Here is a 23,716-nt window from a genome sequence, read left to right as displayed (position 1 = left end):
GATGGAAAACATTGACTGTACAGTAATCTATCCCGTTAATCGTTTTGTTTCCAGACAGTGGCGAGTTGTTGTATGAATGAATAGTGACGAGCGTGCAAGCAAATGCCACAGAGCAGCTCATTGTCCTCCATGCGCCACTGCATGCAAGAGCGAGGGCAAGGGTGAGGGTGATCCCACCCCCGGTGTCACACACAAGAAGGCAGATAGACTTCTGGCAGAATGTCGGCTGTGTATCCGAGCTGCAAAAAGAATATCGCGGATAGATAGATAGATGGATAGATGGATAGATGGATGTGGTTTGGAGTGGGGAGGGAACGGGGGGTGGGCTCGCGGTGGAGTTACTTTGTCCGAACTGGAGTGCGGAGAGAAGGGGAGCAGGGGAAGATTTGGCCGGCTGCCCGGGCCGCAGTTTGCGAAGCCAGGAGGATTAGTGTTGATGGCTGGGCAGAGCGGGGCCAACCAGGGGCCAATCGCGCTCAGCTCAGCCAGGACGGGCCTGGATGGAGACAGCCTGTCTGAGGCGGGGAGGAGAGCCAGGCCAACAGTTCAAGGGTCCCCCCCCCCCCTCACCCCACCCCGTGTGTGCTACGTTCGGCTGGAATCAAAAGTAGGAAATATTCCGCTCTGATTGCCAAAGCTGACAACCAAACAATTATTGGAAGATATTGTTTCCAATACAGAAATGATGTATTGAACTTATAGGTTCACTTCTCGGTGAATGTTCTGAATGAATTGACATGGTGGATTCTTTTTGTCTTTTCAGGAATCTCTCCACTCCCTCATGGCCACGCTAAGTGCCTCCAACCCCTTCTTTGTGCGCTGCATCAAACCTAACATGGCCAAGGTAGGTTGCGCTCATTCCATCTTGTCAGATCACTTTTCAATGTTGCCATCGCTTAGCGCTAATGTTCCGCCGAGTCATTTTACAGCGTAGCACTTGGCCTGACCACTAAGTCATAACAATGCCGCGTTTAAAATAAAAACAGCCGGGTTATTTGTTCCTCGAGTGTATATTATCAATGCTAATAAACACGCAGCGTTCCCCTTTTGGCCCGATGCAAAGACTCCCTTTGTACTCCCGGGCTGCGTACCAGCACATTCCAACCACTCTAGCCCTTTTACAAGGGGTCAGAGGTCACCCCAGCTGCAGCGGCGCTTGGCTGATCTGGCTTCATCGGTGGAATGCCAAAACGAAACCACAGCGGTGGCGGCAGAGCCTGCGAGCGGTTTATTTATTCATCCTGCGTTTCTCCCCTTGCTCTTGACCACATGGCTATAAAAAAGGGTGACTCAGTTGTCTGATTGTGGGATGGAGCCGATAGCTTTATTGTGTGGATGTGTGAGAGGGGGGAGCTTGGGGATTGTCGTATTTTATCGGCTACGTGCTTTCCACTCCCTCACACGCTCGCACATTTTCATCTGAAAAAATATACGTATATTTAGGTCATATGTGGCTAGAAAGCAAAGTGTGGGGAGTCTCTGTCACCGAAATGCATGGACAGATAAGGCTTTTGCTCATCCCGGACGGCCTCTAAAAACCTTTTCCTTTATCCTCTCCGCTTCCTCTTTTTGGCACTCTGCCATGATAATTGCATTATGTTTTGTGGTTGATTAAAAAAAAAATCTAATAATATACAGTGCACTGGTGCAGAGCTTTAAAACTGAAATGATCTTTCACAATCTGAGTCTTCAGTGAAGTTAACGTGCATGACTTTGGAATCATCTGAACCGTGAAGCTGATTTGATGACCGTGCCGCCCCGTAAAATAGAGATTTGCGTGACTAATGAGCCCGGAAACATTTTTTGCTCTCATCGACCTTACGCTCACCTGGCCTCTCAATGGAAACAAGACATGCTTGTGTTGATCTGACAGATTTGCAGGATTAAAATTTTCTGATATGATTTCAATGCATCCCAACTCGGGCGCGATTTATATTCATCCCTCCGTCACCGGGAGGCCCGGCTTGTTTTCATGCCAGCTCCTCTTTGAGTGGACATAAATCCCATTGCGAGTTCAGGGCAGAGTTCAGAGCTCTGCGGAGGCGCTGGCCTGCCTTGCGTGCGTGCGAGCGAGCGAGCGTTTTGATTATGAGCTCCAACACATGCGAGCATGAAAGGACTTCCCTGCATAGTAACATTTGCACGTAATTAGATTGACACCTTTGCGGAATGCTTGGCTTCTATTTTTGGGACTCATCCTGTTGTGTTGCTGTCTACAGAAAGCCAACCAGTTTGAACCAGATGTTGTCCTGAACCAACTGAAATACTCCGGAATGCTCGAAACTGTTAAGATCCGCAAGGCTGGATTCCCGGTTCGCCGCTCATTCAAGGATTTCTATAACAGGTCTGCGTGTTACCTTCTCAGTCTGTAGACTTCGAAGGAATTCAGTCAAAAAAACATGACGCCCACCTTCATTATTGTTGTCTATGGGGGGGGGGGGGGGGCATGGTCTTTGTCAACTGTGGGCCCGTAAAGGCCTTTGTGAGTGATTAAAGACTGTCCAAATAAAGTTGACTTGTACTGCATGTAAAGTTTCTGTTTATCTTCCTCGTAACCTACTCGCAGATACAAGATGATCCTGAAGAGCAAAATTGAGACAGAAGACGAAAAGCAGAGTTGCGTTGAGCTTCTGGCGTGTCATGACAATGCAAAGAAAGAGTGGCAGCTTGGGAAGACAAAGGTAAGGATTTTATTTTAATATTTCTTTTTAAAGGTATTTTTTTTTATATATATTTAGATATTTTAAATATTTTTAAATTAATTATTATTTTTTTATATAGTTTTCTGTTTTTTTTCCAGTGACAAAATCTAGTGTCTCTTGCCAAATGCCTTTTTCTATGGCAAAATGTGTGTTTTCAATGGGCAAAGTGTTTGGCAGAATTTGTATTTTCTCAGGCCAATAGTCTTTTTTTTTTTTTTTAACCGCCTAAAAATTCCCAGGCTGTCAATGCGGACGCCCTTTGCCGTGACTCACGGCCCAAAGAATTTCCTGGCAGGTTGTGGTCAGATGTTCTGCTCCCCACACTTTTTGATGGCCTCTCTCCAAATTTCATTCCAAGTGCCTGGTGCAACCCAGCGCTGGGCTAATTTCGAGATAGCCTCATCGCCCACCAAATAATGCTTCAACCGCTTTGGTGGTGCTTGATTTCAATCATTAACTCTTCCTTCGAAAGACCTCGTTTTCACTGCTTTCCAAATGAATGATTAACCTTTTAATAGCATATTTGATTGTGAAGGGCAAAACCTGCTATCTCCACCAGCCACATTTGGAGTTAAAGAAAATTGTTATTTTGCGGTGGTTGAAGTTTTGTCTTGTATGCTTCATCCTTGAAGCATTTTCTATTTTTTAGTTTCCTTTTCCATCTGGCTGACACACAAAGGCCACACTCCCCTTTGTGCATATGGCGGGTTTGAAGTCGACTTCTTAATGAATATATAGCTGGTGCTAAACCGCTAATGTACACATGTCTGTAAAAATGAAGCGTACATCTCTGGAGTCGTCATGTCTCACCGTAATTTCATTTCCCAGTGTCACGCATCCAACGGTTTGAACTTTGGCTTTGATGACTACTTTGCCTTAAAGTGCGGTCGGGTGTCCTTGGCTGCACATGGTCATGTTCTGAGGTAGGGGGAATGTCGTGTTGGTTGTGGGTAGAAAAAGGAGGGGGCGTGTTTCCTTTGGAGGTGGAACAATCGTGTGTGTAATTATACGCTTGCTGATTGTGTTGCGGAGGAAGTGTGAGAGCTCAATTGGGGGCTCGGCTTGGTTGTGAGCGGCGTTTTGAGCGGAGATGGGGGTGGGGGGGAGGATGTGGATGGAGTGGGACCGGGACCCCCCCCCCCCCCTGCAAGTTGTGTGATTCTTTGATTGGTGCCACATCTGGGACACAAACACAAGGGACACGTTGAAACCCAACCGGGCACCACGTAGCCTCCAAGGACCACATGGATAGCCCGCGACCTTGTTCTAAAAATAGGCCAGAGATTTATGGAAATTAAATGTTGCATTTTCATATGTATCTGTTTTCTTTATTAATTTATTATTAATTTATTTTTATAATTTGTAATTTATTTGTATTTATTTATTAATTATTATTCTTATTCATTTATTATTTTCTTTATTTATTTGTTTGATTTTAATTATTATTGTAATATTGATTAATCATTGTGCTAAATCTTTACATCTTCACATATTAATTAACAATAATAACAATTGAGCAAGTGTGTAAAACTTTTGCGGACCGCCACGCAATGTAATCAGTCGGCGTACTGTTGCCATGTTTCATGTTCTGGCTGCAACTTGGAGAGTGGAGAGAAAGTCCCCATGAGCATGCAAAGGGTTAACCAAACTCTTATTCCTTCCTTCCTGAGAGCAAGCAGGGGTGTGGCTTGCCTTTTTCTGGACACCCGCCACCATCCCTCCCTCCCTCTCTCTCTCTCCCTCCCTCCTTCCATCTCTCCATCCCTCCCTTCCACTTCCCTCGCCGCCTGCGCATGCCAGTCGCAGGAAAATGCTCAGGAAGTAGTGCGCACAATGAGGCCGTGCAGCAACGAGAGCGGCGTCACAAGCAGCAGCAGCTCCGCAGTGCCACTTTTGCCCCGAGCTGTGGAGGGAGCAAAGCGGCCAGGAGCCTTCTGAAACTCGGCTGCAGCTTTCAGACAGTGGGGGGAGATAAAACGGAACTGAGGCCCCCTCAGCCCCACCCCCACCCACGGTTTTGCTCGTTCCCGCAGGTGTTCCTGAAGGAGGCCCTGGAGCAAAGGCTGGAGAAGGAGAGGGAGGGGGTGCGGCACAAGGCTGGCATGGTGATCCGCGCCCACATCCTCAGTTATGTGGCAAGGTGAGTGGCAGTGACACTTGTTTGGTGAAGTGTGCAAAATCCGAGGTGAGGGGGGTGCATGCATGCCTTCAGGCACGTTTGTGCTGGTTACTGGGATGATCCAAAAAAAAAGTTTGGAGCAGGACTTTTAATTGAATCATGGCTACAATGGTCGCACTTGTCTACACGTGGTTAATAAATCGCAATCATGTGGATGCGAGCGCCTCTGCGTGACAACGGCAGCAGATTCAGCAGTTAAACTCTTGCAGCATTTACTCCATAGGTTTGTAATTAACCATTATTTTTATTAGTTAATTAATTGTTGCACCTCTATGGATAATCGGGCATATCGACCGTTGCCACTCTGCTAAGTTAGAATGTCACAGCAATTTAATTAAAAAATGCCTGCCTCCGCAAAGATAATAGTGCTCACTTGTGATTGACACATTGATAGATTTAATCATATTTAATTGGGAAAATAAAATGTTCACCTGGCACAGGTACTTGCTGAGCCAGCTAACACCATTTAAGGTGCAACTGTGACATAATGTTGGCATCCAGTCAGACTTTGTACATGCAATAAATATAACATTGAACATACGTAATTGTATTTCTGCAATCATGAATTTGCCTATTTGCTGAAAGCCATGTCTAATGTCAAAATACCACTTTGCCGCCATCTTGTGGCATCTATAGGTAATTACTATTTCGGTCGACCTCATGAGATGAAAAAAAAAAAACTTTATTAAAACTATTTACAGTGTTGAAAAACTGCTAATTCAGCACAGATTTCGTTGGCAAACTAAAAAGAACAAATCCATTATCAAGAACCAGGACAGTGACACTTTATTTGCATGAGTGTGCCCTTATAAAGAAACACGGCCTTGAGTTTGACAGCTGATCCTAAATGAGTGCTTTCCATTTCTAAAACAACTCTGTCAATGTGACATAAATGTCAACATGAGGCACATTACGTTTTTTTTTTTCCAAAACGTTCCCTTCAGAGCTGTCTGAAAGACAGAGCGTCCTGAAATGTTCGCCGAAGCCACAAGTACAGCCTTTGTGTTATTATATGTAACAGTATCGCCGTCTCGGGATGAGCCACAGGCCAATGGCGTGATTATGGCGGGGACGCGGACCAAAGTCGAGGTGAAAGGGTCAACGCATTGTGTGTGGGCCTCAACTTGTTTAGGATGCGTGTCCAATGCGCGTGCGAGCGAGCAAGCCAACAAGCGGTGGCTTAGTCACAGGTCCAAACGCGACGGCCCACACAACCGCGTGCTCGTCACACTGTAAACACGCAGACTTGTTGATTTAAAATCAGGATACCAGTGGGCGCGAGGCCTGCGACGTCACAAGTATGCGTGTGGTGACACGCCATGTTGGTTCACCACTTGATAGAGCAAACCAAAGTAACGTCCTAAAATGTGTTTCCTGCCTTCCAGGAAGCAGTACAAGAGGGCCTTGGCCAGCGCCGTCACTATTCAGAAGAACTACCGCGCTCACTTTTGGAGGCGCAGCTTCCTGCGCCTGCGCTCGGCCTCCGTGGTTCTGCAGAAGCACCACCGTGGTCAGCTGGCCCGATCCCTCTGTCGCCAGCTCCGGGAGGAGGAGGAGAAACGTAAGCGCCGGGAGGAAGAGGAGAGGAGGTGCTTAGAGGAGGAAGAGAAGAGGACGATGGAGGAGGAGAAGAGAAAGGAGGAGGTGGAGGAGGAGAGACTGAGGCTGCTGGACGACGAGCTGAAGAGGAAAGCCGAGGAGGAGTTGAGGCTCGTGAAGGAGAATGAGGCTGCAAACGGGGACGTGAAAAGGTAAAAGGATCTTTCTGTTAAAAAAAAAAAAATGATCGTATGACATCACTTGACTCACGGCCACAGTGATGAGATGAGAGGCTAAGCGTGCTTGCTTCAAGCTGATGTTTGACTTTTCTTCATTTCTTTCACGGTGTCCTCAGGAACTCCCTGCTGCCGAATGGTGCTTGCCAGAAGGTAAGAACGTTGACCGCACTCATTTGTGGCTGTCTTGTGTTTTGTAGTCAAGTACAAGTCCAAAAGATGGCGCAGTGCTAAAAAAATAAACAAAAAAAATCACTACTTGAAACAAATAAGGATTATTTTATCCAAATTGGCTCACTTGATTTATTTGCCGGCAAATAAATTCTACCAATGGCAGCTTGTTACGTGGCCTTCTGAGCTATTCTGCTGGTTTATGTGGCTGCTTCTGCGAGCCAGCAAAAAAAATAATTTTCTTGTGGCATTTTATAATGAATCACATAGACCAGTGATTCTCATCCACTCTTCCACAGGAAATTATCCAATTTCACTTAATGAGTTTAGGAGTTGTTTAGAAATTTTTTTGTCAAATCTGTTTTCATCGTTTTCCTGCTGGCGACATATATATAGGCGGAAGAAATGTTCTAATGCCGCCACCACACATCATCATTAGTTTAGTACTTCTCATGACGTTTATTTTTGGTGGTGTTCTATGAGGCTTTTCTCGTGTAAAATGTGTGTCTTGGCGCAATAAATGTTGGGAAACACTGACAGAATGTTAATCATCTGGGCAGTTTAGTACTTCATAAGAAGGGAAATTGGAATTTCAAAAGCGTATGTGGGAGTACAGCAGTGGTCTACATAATGCCCCGTCTCCATTTTCTACTTGCTATTTATGCTTTTCCAGTGGCACTACCTGGTACCATTTTTTGTACCTGGTCAGTTCTTCATTCCAACCACATCTGGTCGAGCATATTTATGCCCCATGGGCTTCACTTGGTTGTTTAAATTTAAAAGTTAAATACAACTAAACTGTACCAAAGGAGCGATTCTTTCTCATACCACTAGAGGGAGCCATTCAATTTTTTTTAAATAAATGTTTACACACAATTAGACAGAAAATTCCAAGTTGTACCATTTAGTGAGGAACGCGAGAAAGTTGACAAAAGTTAAGAAAAATATTTTTTCAGAGCGTGTCCCACAACCACACCAGTGATGATGAGAGCCGGCAGATGGAGGAGATCCTGCGACTGGAGAGAGAAATCGAACGGCTGCAAAGGCAGCAGGAGGACGGCGTGTCTCTTCTGAGCGACTTCTCCCACGAGGACCTCCGCCAGATGCGGGAGGCCGAGATCTATCGACTGGAGAAGGAGGCCTCCCGTGTGGCTACCGAGTTCCTGGAACTTTTGGACTTTGGCGCGTTGGAGCCGTCGCTGTCCAGCGAGGAGAACCTCCACGACCCGACGGAATCCACCGCTCCTCTGGCCGAGGAGGAGGTGGACGAGGGTTTCCACGCGGAGGACGAGTGCGTTCCTCTGCCGGACTTGCCCCTGCCAGCTCAGGTCCCGCTGAACAAAGATGTATTTCAAAGTCTGGCCCCTCCGCTGGCTTTTTCAGAAGGATTCTTGGTCAGCCCTCCCTTGGCTTCCCCTTCCAACGGACTCAATCGTATCCCAGACTCCCAAATTCCTTGCTCTGCTCCTCCTGTGGTCGCCAACGAGAAGGATTTGCACTCTGAGCCTCCTCTGAGCCAGGAGGCGTCCTGTTCCAATCTGCCTGACGCAGAGTCCGACTACGACCAGGAGGAATTTGAGGAGGCTCAGCGGAGCTCGCGTGCGAGCATCAACAACGGCCACACCACCGAGGAGGAGTTGCTTCGCAAATCCTCCTGCACACACAACAGCCTGGACTCCTATAAAGGCAGCTCGGACTCGGTGAGAACACAAAAAATAACTGCATAGTCACGTAGCTGTAAAACTCTTCCTTTGTGCTTTGTGTCAGTTGCTGATACACACCTTAAGTTTCTCATGCTGTCAAATTAAAACGTGTCAAAGGGAGGCGAGCTTTTTGTGCCCGGCAGGATTTGGAAAAACAAGTTATTTTGGGAACTCGCAGGAGCGCAGATCTATTCACAGTTTCTTGTGCACACGCGAAAAAGTCCAAAACATCTGTTGCCTTTTATTTCAGTTCATCGACAGCGACGATGACAACGACGGCTGCGTGGACACGGACGAGGAGGTTTCCAATGGCAAGCTGCATCTACTGAACGGCGCCGGGCCTCCCTATTTCCACGGCTACCTCTACATGAAGAGTCAGTGGCGTGAATAAATTCTTTTTTTTTTTTTTTAGTCATGTTTGAAAACTATCAGTCCCTAAAATTTTTGACCACAATAAAAAAATAATATATTTACCTAGTTACCAGATAAGCTAACAGTTAACCTAGCTTTTTCTGTTTCTTTGTTTTCGTCATTCATGGCATTCTGAATGCCCTGCGGCACTGTGCTGCCTCTCATTGGTCAATCTTGGTACTACAACAGATATAGAATTTATTTGCCACCCGTCCATTGGGTTCCGATCTTCAATAAGCTAACGGGAGGTCGCTAGCCAATCGCAAGCTGCCAAACATTTCTCTCCTCTATTTCCAGGTGGCCTCATGATCCCGTGGCGTCGCCGCTGGTGCGTCCTCAAAGACGAGACATTCATGTGGTTCCGAGCCAAGCAGGACTCAGTCAAGTCGGGTTGGCTTTACAAGAAAGGCGGCGGAATGTCCACACTGTCGCGGCGAAACTGGAAGATGCGCTGGTTCGTCTTACGGGACTCCAAGCTCATGTACTTTGAAAACGACAGCGAGGAGAAGCTCAAAGGGACCATTGACGTGCGCACGGCCAAGTAAGTCTTCCGTAATACTATTTTTAGCTTGAATGTTGCTATTTGAGACACAATATTTTGTTATTTTTTTTAACTGTGGCTCCTCTCCAGGGAGATCGTGGATAATCACGAGAAGGAAAATGCACTCAACATTGTCACTGAGGAGAGGACTTATCACATCTATGCAGAAACTCCCGAAGATGCCAGGTACATCAAGCAATTCATTGGCTGTGAAGGTGTAGAAAGAATAGATTCAGAAAGGTTGGAGGAAAAAAAAATGCAGCTTCACTCTGTTTACCTCGCGGTTCATGTAATGTATGGAAATAAAATCCCCCCCTTGTGGTTGCTAACGGAACATCATGCTATATCATTTTCCAATCAACTGTCGTGTTTTCTTTGCGGAACACCCCGCGGTCTCATCTAGCGGTTGGTTCAGCGTGCTGAGTCGAGTCCACAGCGCCAGTCCGGAGCAGCTCATGGAGATGCACCACGAACAGGCCAACCCGAAGAATGCTGTGGTTAGTGGTCTTCGAACCCTCGACCCCACCCGCCACTCTCTCCCCCTGACTGGGCCCCAGCTTCAGCCCCAAAAAACATTTCGAGTCATTTTCATTGCAGTTAACCTTTTACTGGACAAGGAGTTTTTTTGTGTTGAATCTTGAATTTAACTTTGTTTTTGTTTGTCCAGGGCACGCTTGATGTGGGCTTGATTGATTCGGTGTGCGCGTCGGATAACCCCGACAGGTGAGTCTGTGTACTACACACCGTTTATCATTTTTATTTATAGAGCGGCCTCAGACATTAGCTACTTAAATGAAGAAAGAACTAAGCGCTGAGGTAAACCTTTTTTTTAAAGGGGAAACTCTTGAATATTTAATCGTTATAAATAATTTCCACACATAATGATACATACAAATAAAATAATGATAATTAATACATCGTAATGTATTAATACTTTGGTTTCTTTAAAAATGTATTTTTTTCCCCCACCATTTGAGGAAATGATTTATTGAGTTGTTTTCAATGAAAACAAATAATTTGATGAAAACGTACTGTAAAGTGACATGTTGCTATTTTTAGACCAAACTCGTTTGTGATCATCACCGCCAACCGGGTGATCCACTGCAACACGGACACACCCGAGGAGATGCATCACTGGATCGGCCTGCTGCAGAAATCCAAGGGAGACTCCAAAGGGGATGGACAGGACTTTATAGTCAGGGGTAAGACACACTGTGTGTGACTGTGTGTGTGTGTATGATATAAATAATAGATAACTCTTCTTCCCTTAGGTTGGCTGCATAAAGAGATGAAGTCAGGAGTGAAGAGCACATCTTTGAAGTTGAAGAAGCGTTGGTTCGTCCTCACCACTAACTCTCTGGACTACTACAAATCATCCGAGCGTAGCGCCTCAAAATTGGGCACGCTGGTCCTCAACAGTCTGTGTTCTGTGGTCCAGCCGGACGAAAAGGTCTTCAAGGACACTGGTGAGGGAAAATCTCAAATTCAAGTTTGAAAATGTTCTTCCAAGATGCAATACAAATTGGTTGTGTCGATTGCCGTCTTAGGTTATTGGAACGTCATCATCCACGGACGCAAACACTCGTACCGCCTGTACACCAAATTGCTGAACGAAGCCATGCGCTGGACAAACGCAATCCAGGGCGCCATCGACAGCAAAGTTCCCATCGAAACGCCGACGCAGCAGCTCATTAGGGACATCAAGGTAGGCACGATGTGCCTCGAAAGCTCCGCCCGCACAAATTGCGCAAGATTAATATGCGTGAAACAACTCTTTGCAGTCCTGCGAGTCTCTGGCAGGGACGCAGTGTGTAGTAAAGTGAGGTACTCGTTGTGCGTGTTGTGTAAACCTTGTTTTCCGCTGTCCCTTTAACCACGCTGCGGTGACGTGTGCACGCCCCCGAGTTTGACCCGATGGAAACACCGAGCCTCTCTTTTGCTGTTTCTCAGGAGAGCAGTTTGAATGTGGAGGCGGTGGAACAGACGTACTGGAGGAACCCCATCCTGAGATACACCCAGCATCCTTTGCACTCGCCGCTCCTGCCGCTGCCTTACGGAGACGTCAGCATACACTGTGAGTTGATAAGATGTAGGTTGGCCCCATCTGTCGATCACTGACTCCAAAATGTCCTCCTGGCGTTTCCAGTGCAAAAGGAGAAAGGTTACACCAGCCTGCAAGACGAAGCGGTGAAGATCTTCAACTCGCTGCAAGAGATGGAGGCTGTGTCGGACCCCGTGCCCATCGTCCAGGGGATCCTGCAGACGTGCCAGGATTTGAGGTCGCTGAGGGACGAGGTCTACTGTCAGCTGATCAAACAGACCAATCACGTAGCGCACCCCAATAGCCCCTCCAACCGCGCTCACTGGCATCTCCTCACCTGCATGAGCTGCACCTTCCTGCCCAGCCGCGGCATCCTGCGCTACCTCAAGTTTCATCTCAAACGGTGCGACGCAAAGAAAAAAGAAAACAAAATCCAAATTGTGTATTGACAGTGGTTATAAAAAGTCTACACATCCTTGTTCCAATGCCATTTTTTAGATTTTTTAGTGCCTGTGTACTTCTGCTTCACCCCAAATTCATTTCAGATGTTCTCGTATGCTTCTTCCTGTGTGCGTAGGATAAAGGAGCTGTTCCCAGGGACCGAGATCGAAATGTTTGCACATTTCATCAGCGAGTCTCTGAAGAGAACCAAGAGCAGAGAGTTTGTTCCTTCCCAAGAGGAAATTGTCGCCCTGCTGACTCGGCAGGAAATGACCACCACGGTCTACTGTCATGGGGGAGGCTCCTGCAAGATCTCCATTAACTCGCACACCACTGCCGGAGAGGTACGGGCTGGAGATATTTTCATCATCAAGCAAACTTTCCGATGCTTGATGGGACTTTTGCGGGTTTTTTTTTTTTTTTTTGGCGTAAGGTGGTGGAGAAGCTGATCAGAGGTCTGGCCATGGAGGACAGCAGGAACATGTTTGCTCTCTTTGAGCATAACAACAATATTGACCGAGCCGTGGAAAGTCGAGTCCTGGTGGCCGACGTGCTGGCTAAATTTGAAAGGTGAGACGCCCGCATGATGAAGCTGATTAATATTTGGGGCATTAACAACATTTACTGCCACTAGACTGGCTGGCAGTGAAGAAGCTGAGGACGAAGGCCATTGGAAGCTCTACTTCAAACTCTATTGCTTCCTGGATGTGGAGAGCATGCCAAAGGAGGGGGTGGAGTTTGCCTTCATGTTTGAGCAGGTCAGTTTCCACTTTCTGAACTCGTCTCATCCTGAAATTCCATAAACATAGGAGGGCCAAAGAATTGCATCGGTGTGATGGATATTGTGGACAATTAATGCTAAAAGGTACACGCAGGTTTTGGAGCAATATAGGCTGCCAGCCAACCAGGTTTTTGTTTTGTTTGGGATGTCTGTGCTTATTTCAGCAAGACATGTTAGAACAAGGCTACCTTGTAAAAGTGTGAAAGTACTAGCTTGGCCTGTCAGACCTGTCGCCCATTGAAAATGCGTGGGCCCAAGAAGAGGAAAATTCAACAACAGTTGAATATAAAGGATTTTCAAATCCTTGTGTTCTGTTTTTATTTACATTTTATACGTGCAAATTTTCTTTGAATCGGGTTTTGACGTTTGACAAAAGAGTTGGCGGGCCAAATTGGCCTCTGGGCCTTGAGTTGAACTTGTTGAGTGACTTGTTGCTGACGTGCCAAATCCATTCGTGTCCCTTCAGGCCCACGAGAGCTTAACCAGAGGACACTTCCCGGCCCGCGAAGAGACTCTGCAGCATCTGGCCGCTCTGCGCCTGCAGTTCCTCCACGGCGACGAAACCCGGGCGGCATGGAGCCTTGAGAGCGTCTACCCCGTGGGCCGCCTGCGAGCTCGCATCTTGCAGTACACCAAGGTGAGCGCGGGCTCAGGGTCAGCTCAGACTCTAGAGCGGCGCAGGACCAGCTTCCTGGACGGGACCCTCCGGCGAGGCTTGAAGACGGGCTCACTGAAGAAGCAACGCATGGAGGAGGAGCAGATGTTGGAGATGTGGATCAAGGAGGAGATGTCGGCCACCAGGGCCAGCATCACAGAGAAGTGGTGCCGTCTGCAAGGTCTGCTCCAGCACCAGGCCATGCTCAAGTACATGACCATCATCAAAGAGTGGACCGGATATGGATCCACGCTCTTTGATGTGGAGGTAATAACGTTTGCTGACGTAGGCCTCGACCAATTACAATAATAATTGAGTCACTTCCAGTAGTTGCAAAACTCTTCTTTGTGTGTGTGTATATGAGTGTCTGCCCCCTGGTGGTCGCATCTAATGCGTACACATTTGTGCATGTGCAGTGCAAAGAGGGAGGCTTCCCGCACGATCTTTGGTTGAGCGTGAGTGCTGAAAATGTGTCGGTGTACAAGCGAGGAGAGCCCAAACCCCTGGAGACCTTCCCTTACGAGCACATCATATTCTTCGGAGCTCCGCAGCCCTGCACGTATAAGATCACCGTGGATGAGAGGGAAATGTTCTTTGAAACGCCACAGGTACTCACGACTACTGCGTTTAACAATACGAACTTGATGGGTTGTAATTTGTAGAAGTTGCAGTAAAATAGCCATGTGACATCTTTGTTCTCTTGTTATTTCCAGGTTGGTGAGATCACAAAGATCATGAAAGCCTACATCAACATGATCGTAAAGAAACGATGCAGTGTTAAGTCGGTGTCAAGCTACGGCAGCAACTGGATCAGATGATTGATGGATCAAGGAGAAAAGTACCAAACTCTGCTTCAACATGTTGGAGCCACCACAAGAGGAACAAATTAGTGCAAAAACAGAGACAAATAATGTGTCTCTATGGGAAAAAAAAAAAATTGCACCATTTGAAGCTTTGAATGTCGCTTGGAATATGTACACTGGTCCCTTTTCACATGATTTCAGTTTAGTTTCGCTTATAATAAGCAAATCAAATTGACTTACTAAGTTTTTGTAATTTACTGTTTCCTCAAATAGTGAACCCTACTGGTAGGCTTAGAATTGCCTATAGGTGCCATGAGATAGCGCCAAAGCAATACTTTTATAAGATTCACAATTTACCTTCTGGCCACTATATGAGGAAACACTTTTTTTTTCTCCCAAGTGGACATTTCCCCCCTTTAATGAATGTTCTCCCCGAATGGAGATTCCCGCTCAGGTGCATGTGCAAATGTAAATCGGACAGCTTGCCTTACTGAGAGCTATTTTGGACTAATCACGACTTATCGCTCAGCCGTGGCCTTTACCTTCGTTCCCGCGTATGGAAAAAAAAGCAAACGCGGCAAAGCGATGATTGAGATGACCACTGCACTTTTGCCAAGACACCAATAGCAGAAGTAGCCTAGAACAGTAGCTTCAGTGTGTATGTGCGTGTTTTTACTGTGTTTTTTAGGCCACGTTGAGGGTGGGGTATTTATTTATTTGCAGTACGGATGGACTTGAGAATGAATAATCTTAGCTGCAGTTTTGCCAGTATGATGGGAATGCATTCGGGCACACACGGCATTCACAGGAAATGCATACATAAGCTGTTATTGTGCTCAATTGTGTGCCTTCTAGTTAAGCAATTGCCCAATATTAAAACTTGCTGATGTGTGTTGCCCTCCATATTCGCCAGCTCACATCTTACATGTTCCTAATGATGATAATCCAAACATATAGACTGACCATAGTATCAGCTCACTTGCTTTGTCATAGTTGCTTAGATCTGGTTGGCTGCCGGCGGCCACGCCAGACTCTTGATGGATGTTGTCTTCACCTTTCAGTTTTCCAGTAGAAACAAACAAAATCTGTGGAAAAAAATGTTTTGTATCAAACAAATTTAAAGATGCTTTAATAAATTATTGTATTTCAAAGAGTTTCAATGTGTGTTTTATTGTTGTCTCCATTTTGTCAGTTTGTGCTTCCAATACGTCAAAATCGCACTCATGGATATTTAGAAATATTTATTATTTATGATGAGGAATTTACAATTCAATGTTTGAACTAAAAAAATGGAAATGGGAAAAAAAATCCACATTATAATTATATTTCCCATGCTAAAATTGCCAGTCCCAAAAGAAAAACGGAGACATTGAACCTTACGACTAAAATTCAAGGCGTTTTAAAACCTTTTTAGTTAACGCCTAATGATGACGCGTAGCTTCGCAGCTCATTGATGACGCACGCAAAAACAGTGACGTCACTCCGCCTTCCGTTGAAAACAGTGGCAACAGTTAAGCGCTTTATTTTCTTGAGCATTTCACAATTCATTCCTCTCTTGTCCTCACGATGCGTGCCTACTTCGGCGTTTTTCTTTTTCTTTTGTCCGGCTTCGTCGCCACCCTTGGGCAAATATCGACTACTTCTCCTCCTCCTGGTGAGTTTTTAGTTTTGATCACTTTATCAACTTTTGTTGTTGCTCTTTTTCTGGGTCACATGACATCAGTGTTTTCGTCTGTTAGCTTGATTTGCTAAAAAATTGAGGTCATGAGAATCCAGTTTTTGTTTTAATATATTCATAATAAATTCGGCTGCTTTCTCTGTTGAATGTGTTACACTTAAGATCACAGATTAGTTTTAAACCACGTAAAACTAGTTTAGCCTTGTTACTCCAATAATGTAATTAATACTACTGTAAATTTTGACAATCGACATAATAATGTGTTAAACAAGTTTGCAACCCTACCCCTTTTATCCCCCGCATGACTCCGTAAATCATATGACCCTCTTGTAGAGTATTTAAAAAAAAAAGAAGCCCACAGGGCAAAAATGTAACGCTTAGTTTAATTCCCTCACCCAATTTTAAGTCATTGTTGTGTTTGAGAGAAAGTAAAACTGAAATTTGAACTTTTAAATAAGGTCAATATTGAGCTAAAATGGCGAGTACATTAAAGCCCAACAACGTATTCTCCAGTTAACAAAGCAAAAAAGCCCATCAGTGGGAGTGCTCATATTGCATCATAAAGTCAAATTAGAGAGAAATAACCAGTCACAGTTTGCACAAAACCTCCAGAAGTGTCACAAAAAGCCTAATAGAACACGTGAAGTTCATTTGCAGCTAATCTGACATGCTCTGAAAGCTTGAGTGTGTTTTATTGAGATTGCATTGTGTCCGTTGTAGTGCCTTGTGCCTCCAAATCCAACAGCAGCTGTGCAGAATGTCTGCAGGATACCAAGGTAAGTGCAAACTCCACGTACTGGATTTCATACATGTGTAAATTGCAAACGTGTTAAATATGCGTTTCCTGTATGTGCTGCAGTGTTTGTGGTGCGAGCCCAAACAGCAGTGCCTGGACTACCCGGTGAAGAACATCTTGCCTCCAAGAAGCGTGTGTCCCCTGAGTGACGCGAGATGGAGCGTATGCTGGGGTAAGCCGCAGTAATGTGGGACACTGAGGAATATTTCGGATACAGGTTAAGCCAGTTTTGTTAACTGTAAAAAGATAACCGCAGTTATAGTCCAGATTTCCCTCTTCGTTTTTGTTATAGTTGATTTAAGCGAAAATTGATTTTTATTTGATTCGAGAGACTTGTAGCTTCTTAACTGACTTGATGTGATGTGAAACGGTTTTGTGTGTGTTTGGCGCAAAGTCAATTTCCAGACGGTGCTGATCACGCTGGGCGCACTGTCTGGCCTTTTGATCCTGGCCTTGCTTGTCTGCTGCATGTGCTGTTGCTGCCGCCGCCACCGCCGCCGTCAGCGGGTCAGGTGAGTCATGTGACCACGGGGGGGAACACAATGGCTCATTATTCGTCAAGGCTGATACGGCCTGTCTCCAAAGGCTCCGCTACAATCTACTTGCTGTTCTACACGCTATCAAACATTTTATCGCGTTCAGAAAAAAGAAGAAATAGGCCGGTGACATTCTTCAGAACAGAAAAACAATGTCAATAGGCACTAAAGCATAAAATCATGATTCACAAGCTGTTTAATTCTCTATATTTTATTTATCGATGTTACTTTAATATGTTTTTATAAAGTACAGTGCTGTAAAGTGTTTTTTTCCACTTATTGTTAAACATGTTTCCATTAAAACTGTGGGCTGTTTTGGTGATCAGATTTTGGACATTCCATTAAAACACCAAAACACACTTTTTCAATCTTTTTCGTAGTGATGATGACGACGATTTAAGGGCAGAGCAACAAACCCGTGCGAGGAATGCTCGTCAGAAAGAAAGGTAAACAAATGTCCATTCGACTAAGAACATACACTAGCGCTCGGGTAAGGTTTGTTTTGTCACTTATGTGTTTATGTGTTTATTTCTGTCATCACAGGAGGATGGAAATGCAGCTGAGGCATGACAAAATCCGACAGAAATATGGTCAGGCCTATTTAGTTTGCCATATTTGGTTTTTCTCCTGTACATCAGGAGTGTTTATGGCTTAGAGGCCATTGACTCATTAAAGCATGGACCTGAAATTCTGAAATGTTTAAAATAGTTATTACATATGCAATCTTTAATATTTTTTTTAAATTGTATTAAATGTGTGCTTTTTTTTTTTTTTTTTATAAAATATCAAAACTTTAAAATAATCTACATTTTATTATCAGAACAATACAATAACAATCAAATTGTACAATACAGTATATACAGTTTATTAAAAAAAATCGTATGTAAATACCCAATTTGAACTGTACAGCATTAAACTAGCGTGTAGCGCCTTCTTGTGTTGTAAAATGAAAATACAATTAGAGGATAATTCAGCAGGCCCAAAGTGAAAAGAAATTCCCTGAAACTTCTGCTCATTAAGTTGTTGTGTTCTTATGGTGCTTTTTTTTTTTTTGCAGGTCTTACAAAGGACAATCCCTACTCTCGGATGGATGAGAAGAAGTAAGTGCCTTACTTCCTCACTTGAATGACTACTGCAGAGGAGCAGGTGTCTTATTTGAAGTGAGGCATCTCCTCAAGCGGAGAGGACAACTTGAGAGCGTACGCTCCAATTTAACATGGATGGATAAGTATGTTTAACTGTGATCTTTTACTTTGATTGTATTACCCCCACCCAAAAAAAGAATCAGTTCCCAAAGTTGATACAAAGTTCTTACCATTTTAATCGTTTGTTTTTGGTCTTTGTTTGTTATTTTGACCATTGCACTATTTTCTATGTTTAACACTCCGGCAATAAAATGCAACTTTTAAATGACAGTATTTTCACATTGCTCATGTTTGTACTGGATGGATGGCTGCAAAGTTGTAACTACGTGTTTGATAAATGTGTCACTATTTTAAGAGCGTGATTGAGATGCTGCATAAAGAGGTAAAGACCCAATGATTGTCACACACACATCTGGGTGTGGCAAACTTTGTCTCTGCATTTAACCCATCCCCGAAGGGAGCAGTGAGCAGCAGCGGTGCCGCGCCCGGGAATCATTTGGTGATCTAACCCCCCAATTCCAACCCTTAATGCTGAGTGCCAAGCAGGGAGGCAATGGGTCCCATTTTTATAGTCTTTGGTATGACCCGGCCGGGGTTTGAACCCACAACCTTCCAGTCTCAGGGCGGACACTCTACCACTAGGCCACTGAGCTAGTAGTTATATATAATAATGTTGTATGTATAATAATGTATAATAATGTTCCACACGTCCGTTTGTTTACAGCCTGTGTCGTTTTTGTTTGTGTGAGGATAAAATCTCAAATTTTCATGAGCTGGCAACTTATAATAAACAAATGTTTTGTGTTTCACCACACCTTCACTTTTAATTGTCTTTTGTATATGCCACCAGACCCAAAGTTTCAACACCCACATTTTTTTCTGCTAAGTGCATTCAACCTGCTTCTCTCGTGCACGCGCGTCACCTAGTCACGGACACGCGCAAATCGCCGCTGCGCGCTCCCGCGACCCAAGGCCCGCCCAGCGGATCGCATCATGTGACACTCGGTGATCGAATTACAGTTTAAATTTCGGTGCGCGCGCCTACCGCACACGAAAGCCTAAGAAGACGCAGACTGGACTGGACTGCGGACTCCTCGCCGCGGCAGAAGTAGCAGTCGGTCTCCTTCGTTGAGTCGCGTCCTCCTCCCACCTCAAACGGCCAAGAATGTCGGACGAAAAGCCAAAGGTGAGCACCCTACCCGTCCGTTGGGAACTGGCGAATGCTAAGTTAACAGCACACTAATTGGGTTAGGATGGAAGCTAATGCTAAGCTAGCGTCACTTCCAATGCTGGGTCCGGATGGCGCATTTGAGCGGGCAAGGGAGGGAGCGGGCGCTAAAACAAAGGTTGGCGCATTTAGACAATCTATCGAATAAATAGGCAATATTTGACACATTTTAAAGTAATATAGACCACGGATAAGAGACGCCATGCAGAAACTATCCGTCCTCGAGGCGTATTTGCACCAACTAAATGCGGTTGTCCGCTCCTTTGGTTTGCGCCATCGTAGCTTTCTGCGCCACTTCCAAACGGGCTAGCTCGACGTGCTAACCGCTGGCTAGCATGACCGGCTTTTAAGACTGACAGACGCGCTATTTTTGGTTTTAATCTTGTAACTAATTACTTTTGTGTTTGCAGGAAGGAGTGAAGACTGAGAACGACCACATTAACCTGAAAGTGGCCGGTCAGGATGGTTCAGTGGTACAGTTCAAAATCAAGAGGCACACTGCTCTCAACAAACTCATGAGGGCATATTGTGAACGGCAGGTATGTGTGACTCATGCTCCTGTACAGTCCTGTACTGTAATTTTGACAAAGTTGTGTTCCCATCCTCAAGTGGTTTCTGTGTATACCCAGGGACTGTCGCTTCGTCAGATACGATTTAGGTTTGATGGGCAGCCGATAAATGACCAGGACACACCTTCACAGGTTGGTCTCGCACAGTTACTCAGTTCTACAAAACCTTTTTTTTTAAGTTAAATCTTCTTCTTGGGTACTCAACTAATTTGAACGGCTACCAGTTTGCTGCACATTTGCTCAAATGACTTATTAGTTATAACTGATCATGACATCCATCTACATTTGTGATTTTCCCCATCGTGGATTTACTTTTTCTAGAAATCTATTCCAGTGTTGACATTTTCAAGGGTTTGGTTTAGTTCATATTGTTTTGTTTATATTCGACTGCGCAACTAGGACAGAGGACAACTGTCGCAGTGTGTGCATCACCACACTTATTATCAGGAAGGCTGGAGAACCCTTCTGTACTTATGACATCAGGCTAAAAGCACAACACTTGTGGCGTTAATGCGTAGGCGCTGCTCCGATGAAGTTCCCTGACTGACATGTTGCGTTTGTTTCGTTCAGTTGGAAATGGAGGATGAAGACACTATCGACGTGTTCCAGCAACAGACCGGAGGAGACTTTTCTTAAGTGGAGACACTCCTTCGGCGATTGCGTCCACACCATTGTTTTTCATGTTGTAATTGTTCAAACTTGTTTCCCTTTTTTCTGTATTTTTATTTTTATTTTTTTAACTGTTTTTATCCCCCCATTTCGCTGCCAGGCTTTTCACCACAAGCGGTTTTTACAGTGCTGTGAATTGGAACGAGGTTAAGCGGTTTCACATGAAGACTGACCGTGTGTGAGTGTCCAAGGGTAGGGATGCTTCTGTCTCCACATTCATGAGAACCAAATGCCAAAATCATATTTGTCAGGATATTCCAATCTCAAGTATTTTGGAAGTCTCTGGAGCAAAAACAAATCTCAAAAATTCATCACAGCAATGTCTGTTTGAGGTAGCTGTATTTGCTGTAATTTGTACCCATGTTTGCAGAGAAAGATGCGTATGAACAGAGCCGATTGAGACGGATGATCAAAAATACTGTCGGTCATGTTACTGGACCAAAGAAAGAAAAAAAAAAACTACAAATGCTAAATAAAGTGTTGTTTTTATAAAGTTTGTGTTTGTCAAATGTAAACTGTTCTGTTCAGTCATTTACACCTTAGGTTTCCCTGGACACAAATTATTTGGGGGGGGGGGCGGGGGTCTGGTGGGACCAGTAAATGTTATGTTGGTTAACGGTCATCTGTAAGAACTAATTGGCTGAGAAAAACTACGCGTGTAGCCTCTGAATCCCGTGCAATACATATTACATACACTAGGGGTCAGTGTTTAACTTGAATAAAACTTATTACATACAGTACACTAGGGGGCAGTGTTCTCCAACTTCAATAATCCTTTGAGCAGAGCCTCTGTCCCACAAGAAAGTCACTCGTCCCCTTCAGCTTGCTTTGAGAACACAGTTCTGCAAAAACTCCTGAAACTGAATTTTGTAGGCCATTCAAAAGTTTAGAAATTACGTTGACCAGTAAAGGTAGAAACATTTTAGGATCATCCTGAATGTTTATCCCACAGCTCAATATAACAAACGTTTTGTGATTGTAGTGTATTTATAGTCTCCAAGTATGACACAGCCGTTGTTAGTTCCAAAACAGGAACCTTTACAGCGTAAAATAGACTTGCACTCCTGATTTTTAACACATTCCTCACATTTTCCCCATGATGGCTGTGTTATATCTTGAACAAAAAGACATTTGTGGCTGCTTTTGCGGCTCATTCACTGTACCTTTATGTCATGTGACGTTGCGCTGACAGCACACAGTTTGTGCATTATTCACTGCAACAGATGGCTCATTGAAAACATGTCCAAGCATTTCAAATTAAACAAAAAGGTCATTCCGTTCAATATTCACATTCCATACTCATCCACTCAATTTGTCTTTTACGGTCAGATCATATACAGGCGGTTACTTAATATTTTCTAAACGAGTGAGGCTAATGAGTAAACATTGTGGTTCTACCATGATAGACGCAAAATGCGTGAGGGGGCAGGGCGGTGGTCTGCCCTCCACCTCGAGTCCAGCAAATGGAGTTAATATGCAGCACGTAGTGATGCGATGAGGTCAGTCGCATCCAGCTAACCTCGCACGTGACGCACTCCAGCTGCCTGAATAGATGCAGTGTGTGCGTGTTGTTGTGCGCGTCGCTCCCCTTGTCTCCACAGCTCCCAATGCTGATGTCACCTTCGCTGTGTTGATGGTCCCCACCCTGTCCGCAGATGTATCAGTGATACTGTTTGAGCTCCAGTCATAAATTCAATCTGAATTCTTTGTATGTAGATACATAACCTGTTTTCTCATTTGGATGGATCACTTAAGTGGGGTTAATTTTATTTGCACAGCACCAATTCACAACAGAAGTTAGCACCTTACACGTTAGCTGGTAAAACCAAACAATTGGTGACATCAGCATGGGAAAACTCCTTTAAGGAAGAAACATGGAATAGATCTCAGGGAACTTCTGGAATGTAAACTTTTCCCGCGATAGGTGAATATCTATATTTGACAAGTACATTTTAATTCTAACCAATACAAAATATGAATACAAAAATATAATATTCTCTCCTTTTTGATCAGAAACAGGTCTTACTGGTGAAACCAATTCATGTTCTCCTGCTGATTTCTGAAGAGAAAATGGTAAAACATTTTTCTGGTACCAGAAAAGTGCATTATTTTGTCAAATGTTGTCTCTTCTGTATTGTCATGAAAAAATACTGTGTGGGTCTTCAAAAATCAGTCAAAATGTTCGTAAACAGCTCCAAACCATATCTTAAATACACCATGTGGTATTTAATGTGCTTTATGTTTATTGGTTTAAGCCAGGGGTGGGCAAACGTTTTGAGCTCGCGAGCTACTATTGAAATGACCAAGTCACAAAGATCTACCCACTAAAAAAATAAATAATTATATATATATATATATGTCATCGTGGAAAAAAAGTCCTACTCCCATTCCCTATGAAAGTGATATTTCTTACTATGGCCAGCTGCCCCACTCATTTTTATACCCTTTCTTAAGTTTAAGAGAAAAAACAGGGTTCTGACAATTGGAGGGAACTCGCGAGCTAGCGTGTTTGTGTTGTGTTGTTAGCGCCGTTGTTTGTACACGCGTCAAGTGCGGAAAAAAAGAAAGAAAAATTAATATCACGCGATCGACCAATAGTGGCTTGGCGATCGACGTATTGAGCACCCCTGGTTTAAGCCATCAATCATAATTAAATACAACAGCTGCTTAAACATTTTAAGCAGCCTACATACAGATGTTGACTTTAAGGACCACCCTTCAAGGGGCTTCTTCCTTTGGGACCCGCAGGAGGGATGACTTTGCGTCAGGGGCAGGTCAGGTGGTGCCCCACCATATTTCCTTTTATTTATATATTCAATCAATAAAACCTCAGACAAAAATATGAACGTGAATAAATGCACCATTTAAAAATGTACTTTTTTCTGCTCTTAA

At 44.4% G+C, this 23,716-nt stretch overlaps 3 protein-coding genes across 5 annotated transcripts in view; all 3 read left to right on the top strand.

Moving 5' to 3' along the window:
- Positions 1-15,357, top strand: part of LOC119139893 (unconventional myosin-X-like) — a 31,231-nt gene extending 15,874 nt beyond the window's left edge. For both annotated transcript variants that reach the window (XM_037280954.1, XM_037280955.1), the window contains 23 exons: positions 764-844; positions 2,220-2,344; positions 2,567-2,681; positions 4,736-4,842; positions 6,267-6,632; positions 6,776-6,809; positions 7,784-8,527; positions 8,781-8,904; positions 9,239-9,482; positions 9,573-9,668; positions 9,886-9,979; positions 10,150-10,205; positions 10,542-10,684; positions 10,754-10,948; positions 11,030-11,187; positions 11,433-11,556; positions 11,629-11,926; positions 12,101-12,308; positions 12,398-12,534; positions 12,599-12,722; positions 13,212-13,667; positions 13,817-14,008; positions 14,114-15,357. In XM_037280954.1, the coding sequence (XP_037136849.1) occupies positions 764-844; positions 2,220-2,344; positions 2,567-2,681; positions 4,736-4,842; positions 6,267-6,632; positions 6,776-6,809; positions 7,784-8,527; positions 8,781-8,904; positions 9,239-9,482; positions 9,573-9,668; positions 9,886-9,979; positions 10,150-10,205; positions 10,542-10,684; positions 10,754-10,948; positions 11,030-11,187; positions 11,433-11,556; positions 11,629-11,926; positions 12,101-12,308; positions 12,398-12,534; positions 12,599-12,722; positions 13,212-13,667; positions 13,817-14,008; positions 14,114-14,218 (4,326 nt within the window). In that variant the 3' untranslated portion in view covers positions 14,219-15,357. The remainder of the gene's footprint in view (positions 1-763; positions 845-2,219; positions 2,345-2,566; positions 2,682-4,735; positions 4,843-6,266; positions 6,633-6,775; positions 6,810-7,783; positions 8,528-8,780; positions 8,905-9,238; positions 9,483-9,572; positions 9,669-9,885; positions 9,980-10,149; positions 10,206-10,541; positions 10,685-10,753; positions 10,949-11,029; positions 11,188-11,432; positions 11,557-11,628; positions 11,927-12,100; positions 12,309-12,397; positions 12,535-12,598; positions 12,723-13,211; positions 13,668-13,816; positions 14,009-14,113) is intronic.
- Positions 15,358-15,672: 315 nt separating this feature from the next.
- Positions 15,673-18,628, top strand: LOC119115005 (pituitary tumor-transforming gene 1 protein-interacting protein-like). Its single transcript, XM_037239108.1, has 7 exons — positions 15,673-15,857; positions 16,602-16,657; positions 16,741-16,849; positions 17,072-17,189; positions 17,594-17,659; positions 17,757-17,803; positions 18,271-18,628. Exons 1-7 carry the CDS (start codon positions 15,770-15,772, stop codon positions 18,315-18,317), a joined length of 531 nt encoding a protein of 176 aa, XP_037095003.1. The 5' UTR covers positions 15,673-15,769; the 3' UTR covers positions 18,318-18,628.
- Positions 18,629-19,380: 752 nt separating this feature from the next.
- Positions 19,381-21,320, top strand: LOC119115006 (small ubiquitin-related modifier 3-like). Of its 2 annotated transcripts, XM_037239110.1 has the most exons (4): positions 19,386-19,544; positions 19,997-20,125; positions 20,216-20,287; positions 20,726-21,320. In XM_037239110.1, the coding sequence occupies exons 1-4, from the start codon at positions 19,524-19,526 to the stop codon at positions 20,789-20,791; spliced, it is 288 nt and encodes a 95-aa protein (XP_037095005.1). In that variant the 5' UTR covers positions 19,386-19,523; the 3' UTR covers positions 20,792-21,320. The 2 variants fall into 2 exon arrangements, with proteins under 2 accessions (XP_037095004.1, XP_037095005.1); XM_037239109.1 differs by having other exon boundaries at positions 19,381-19,544; positions 19,997-20,287.
- Positions 21,321-23,716: the final 2,396 nt, after the last annotated feature.

This window comes from Syngnathus acus, chromosome 21, assembly GCF_901709675.1.
Source record: "Syngnathus acus chromosome 21, fSynAcu1.2, whole genome shotgun sequence".
Classification (NCBI taxonomy): domain Eukaryota; kingdom Metazoa; phylum Chordata; class Actinopteri; order Syngnathiformes; family Syngnathidae; genus Syngnathus; species Syngnathus acus.
Note: the sequence above shows the minus strand (reverse complement) of the source record. Positions and strands in the feature narration are given on the sequence as shown.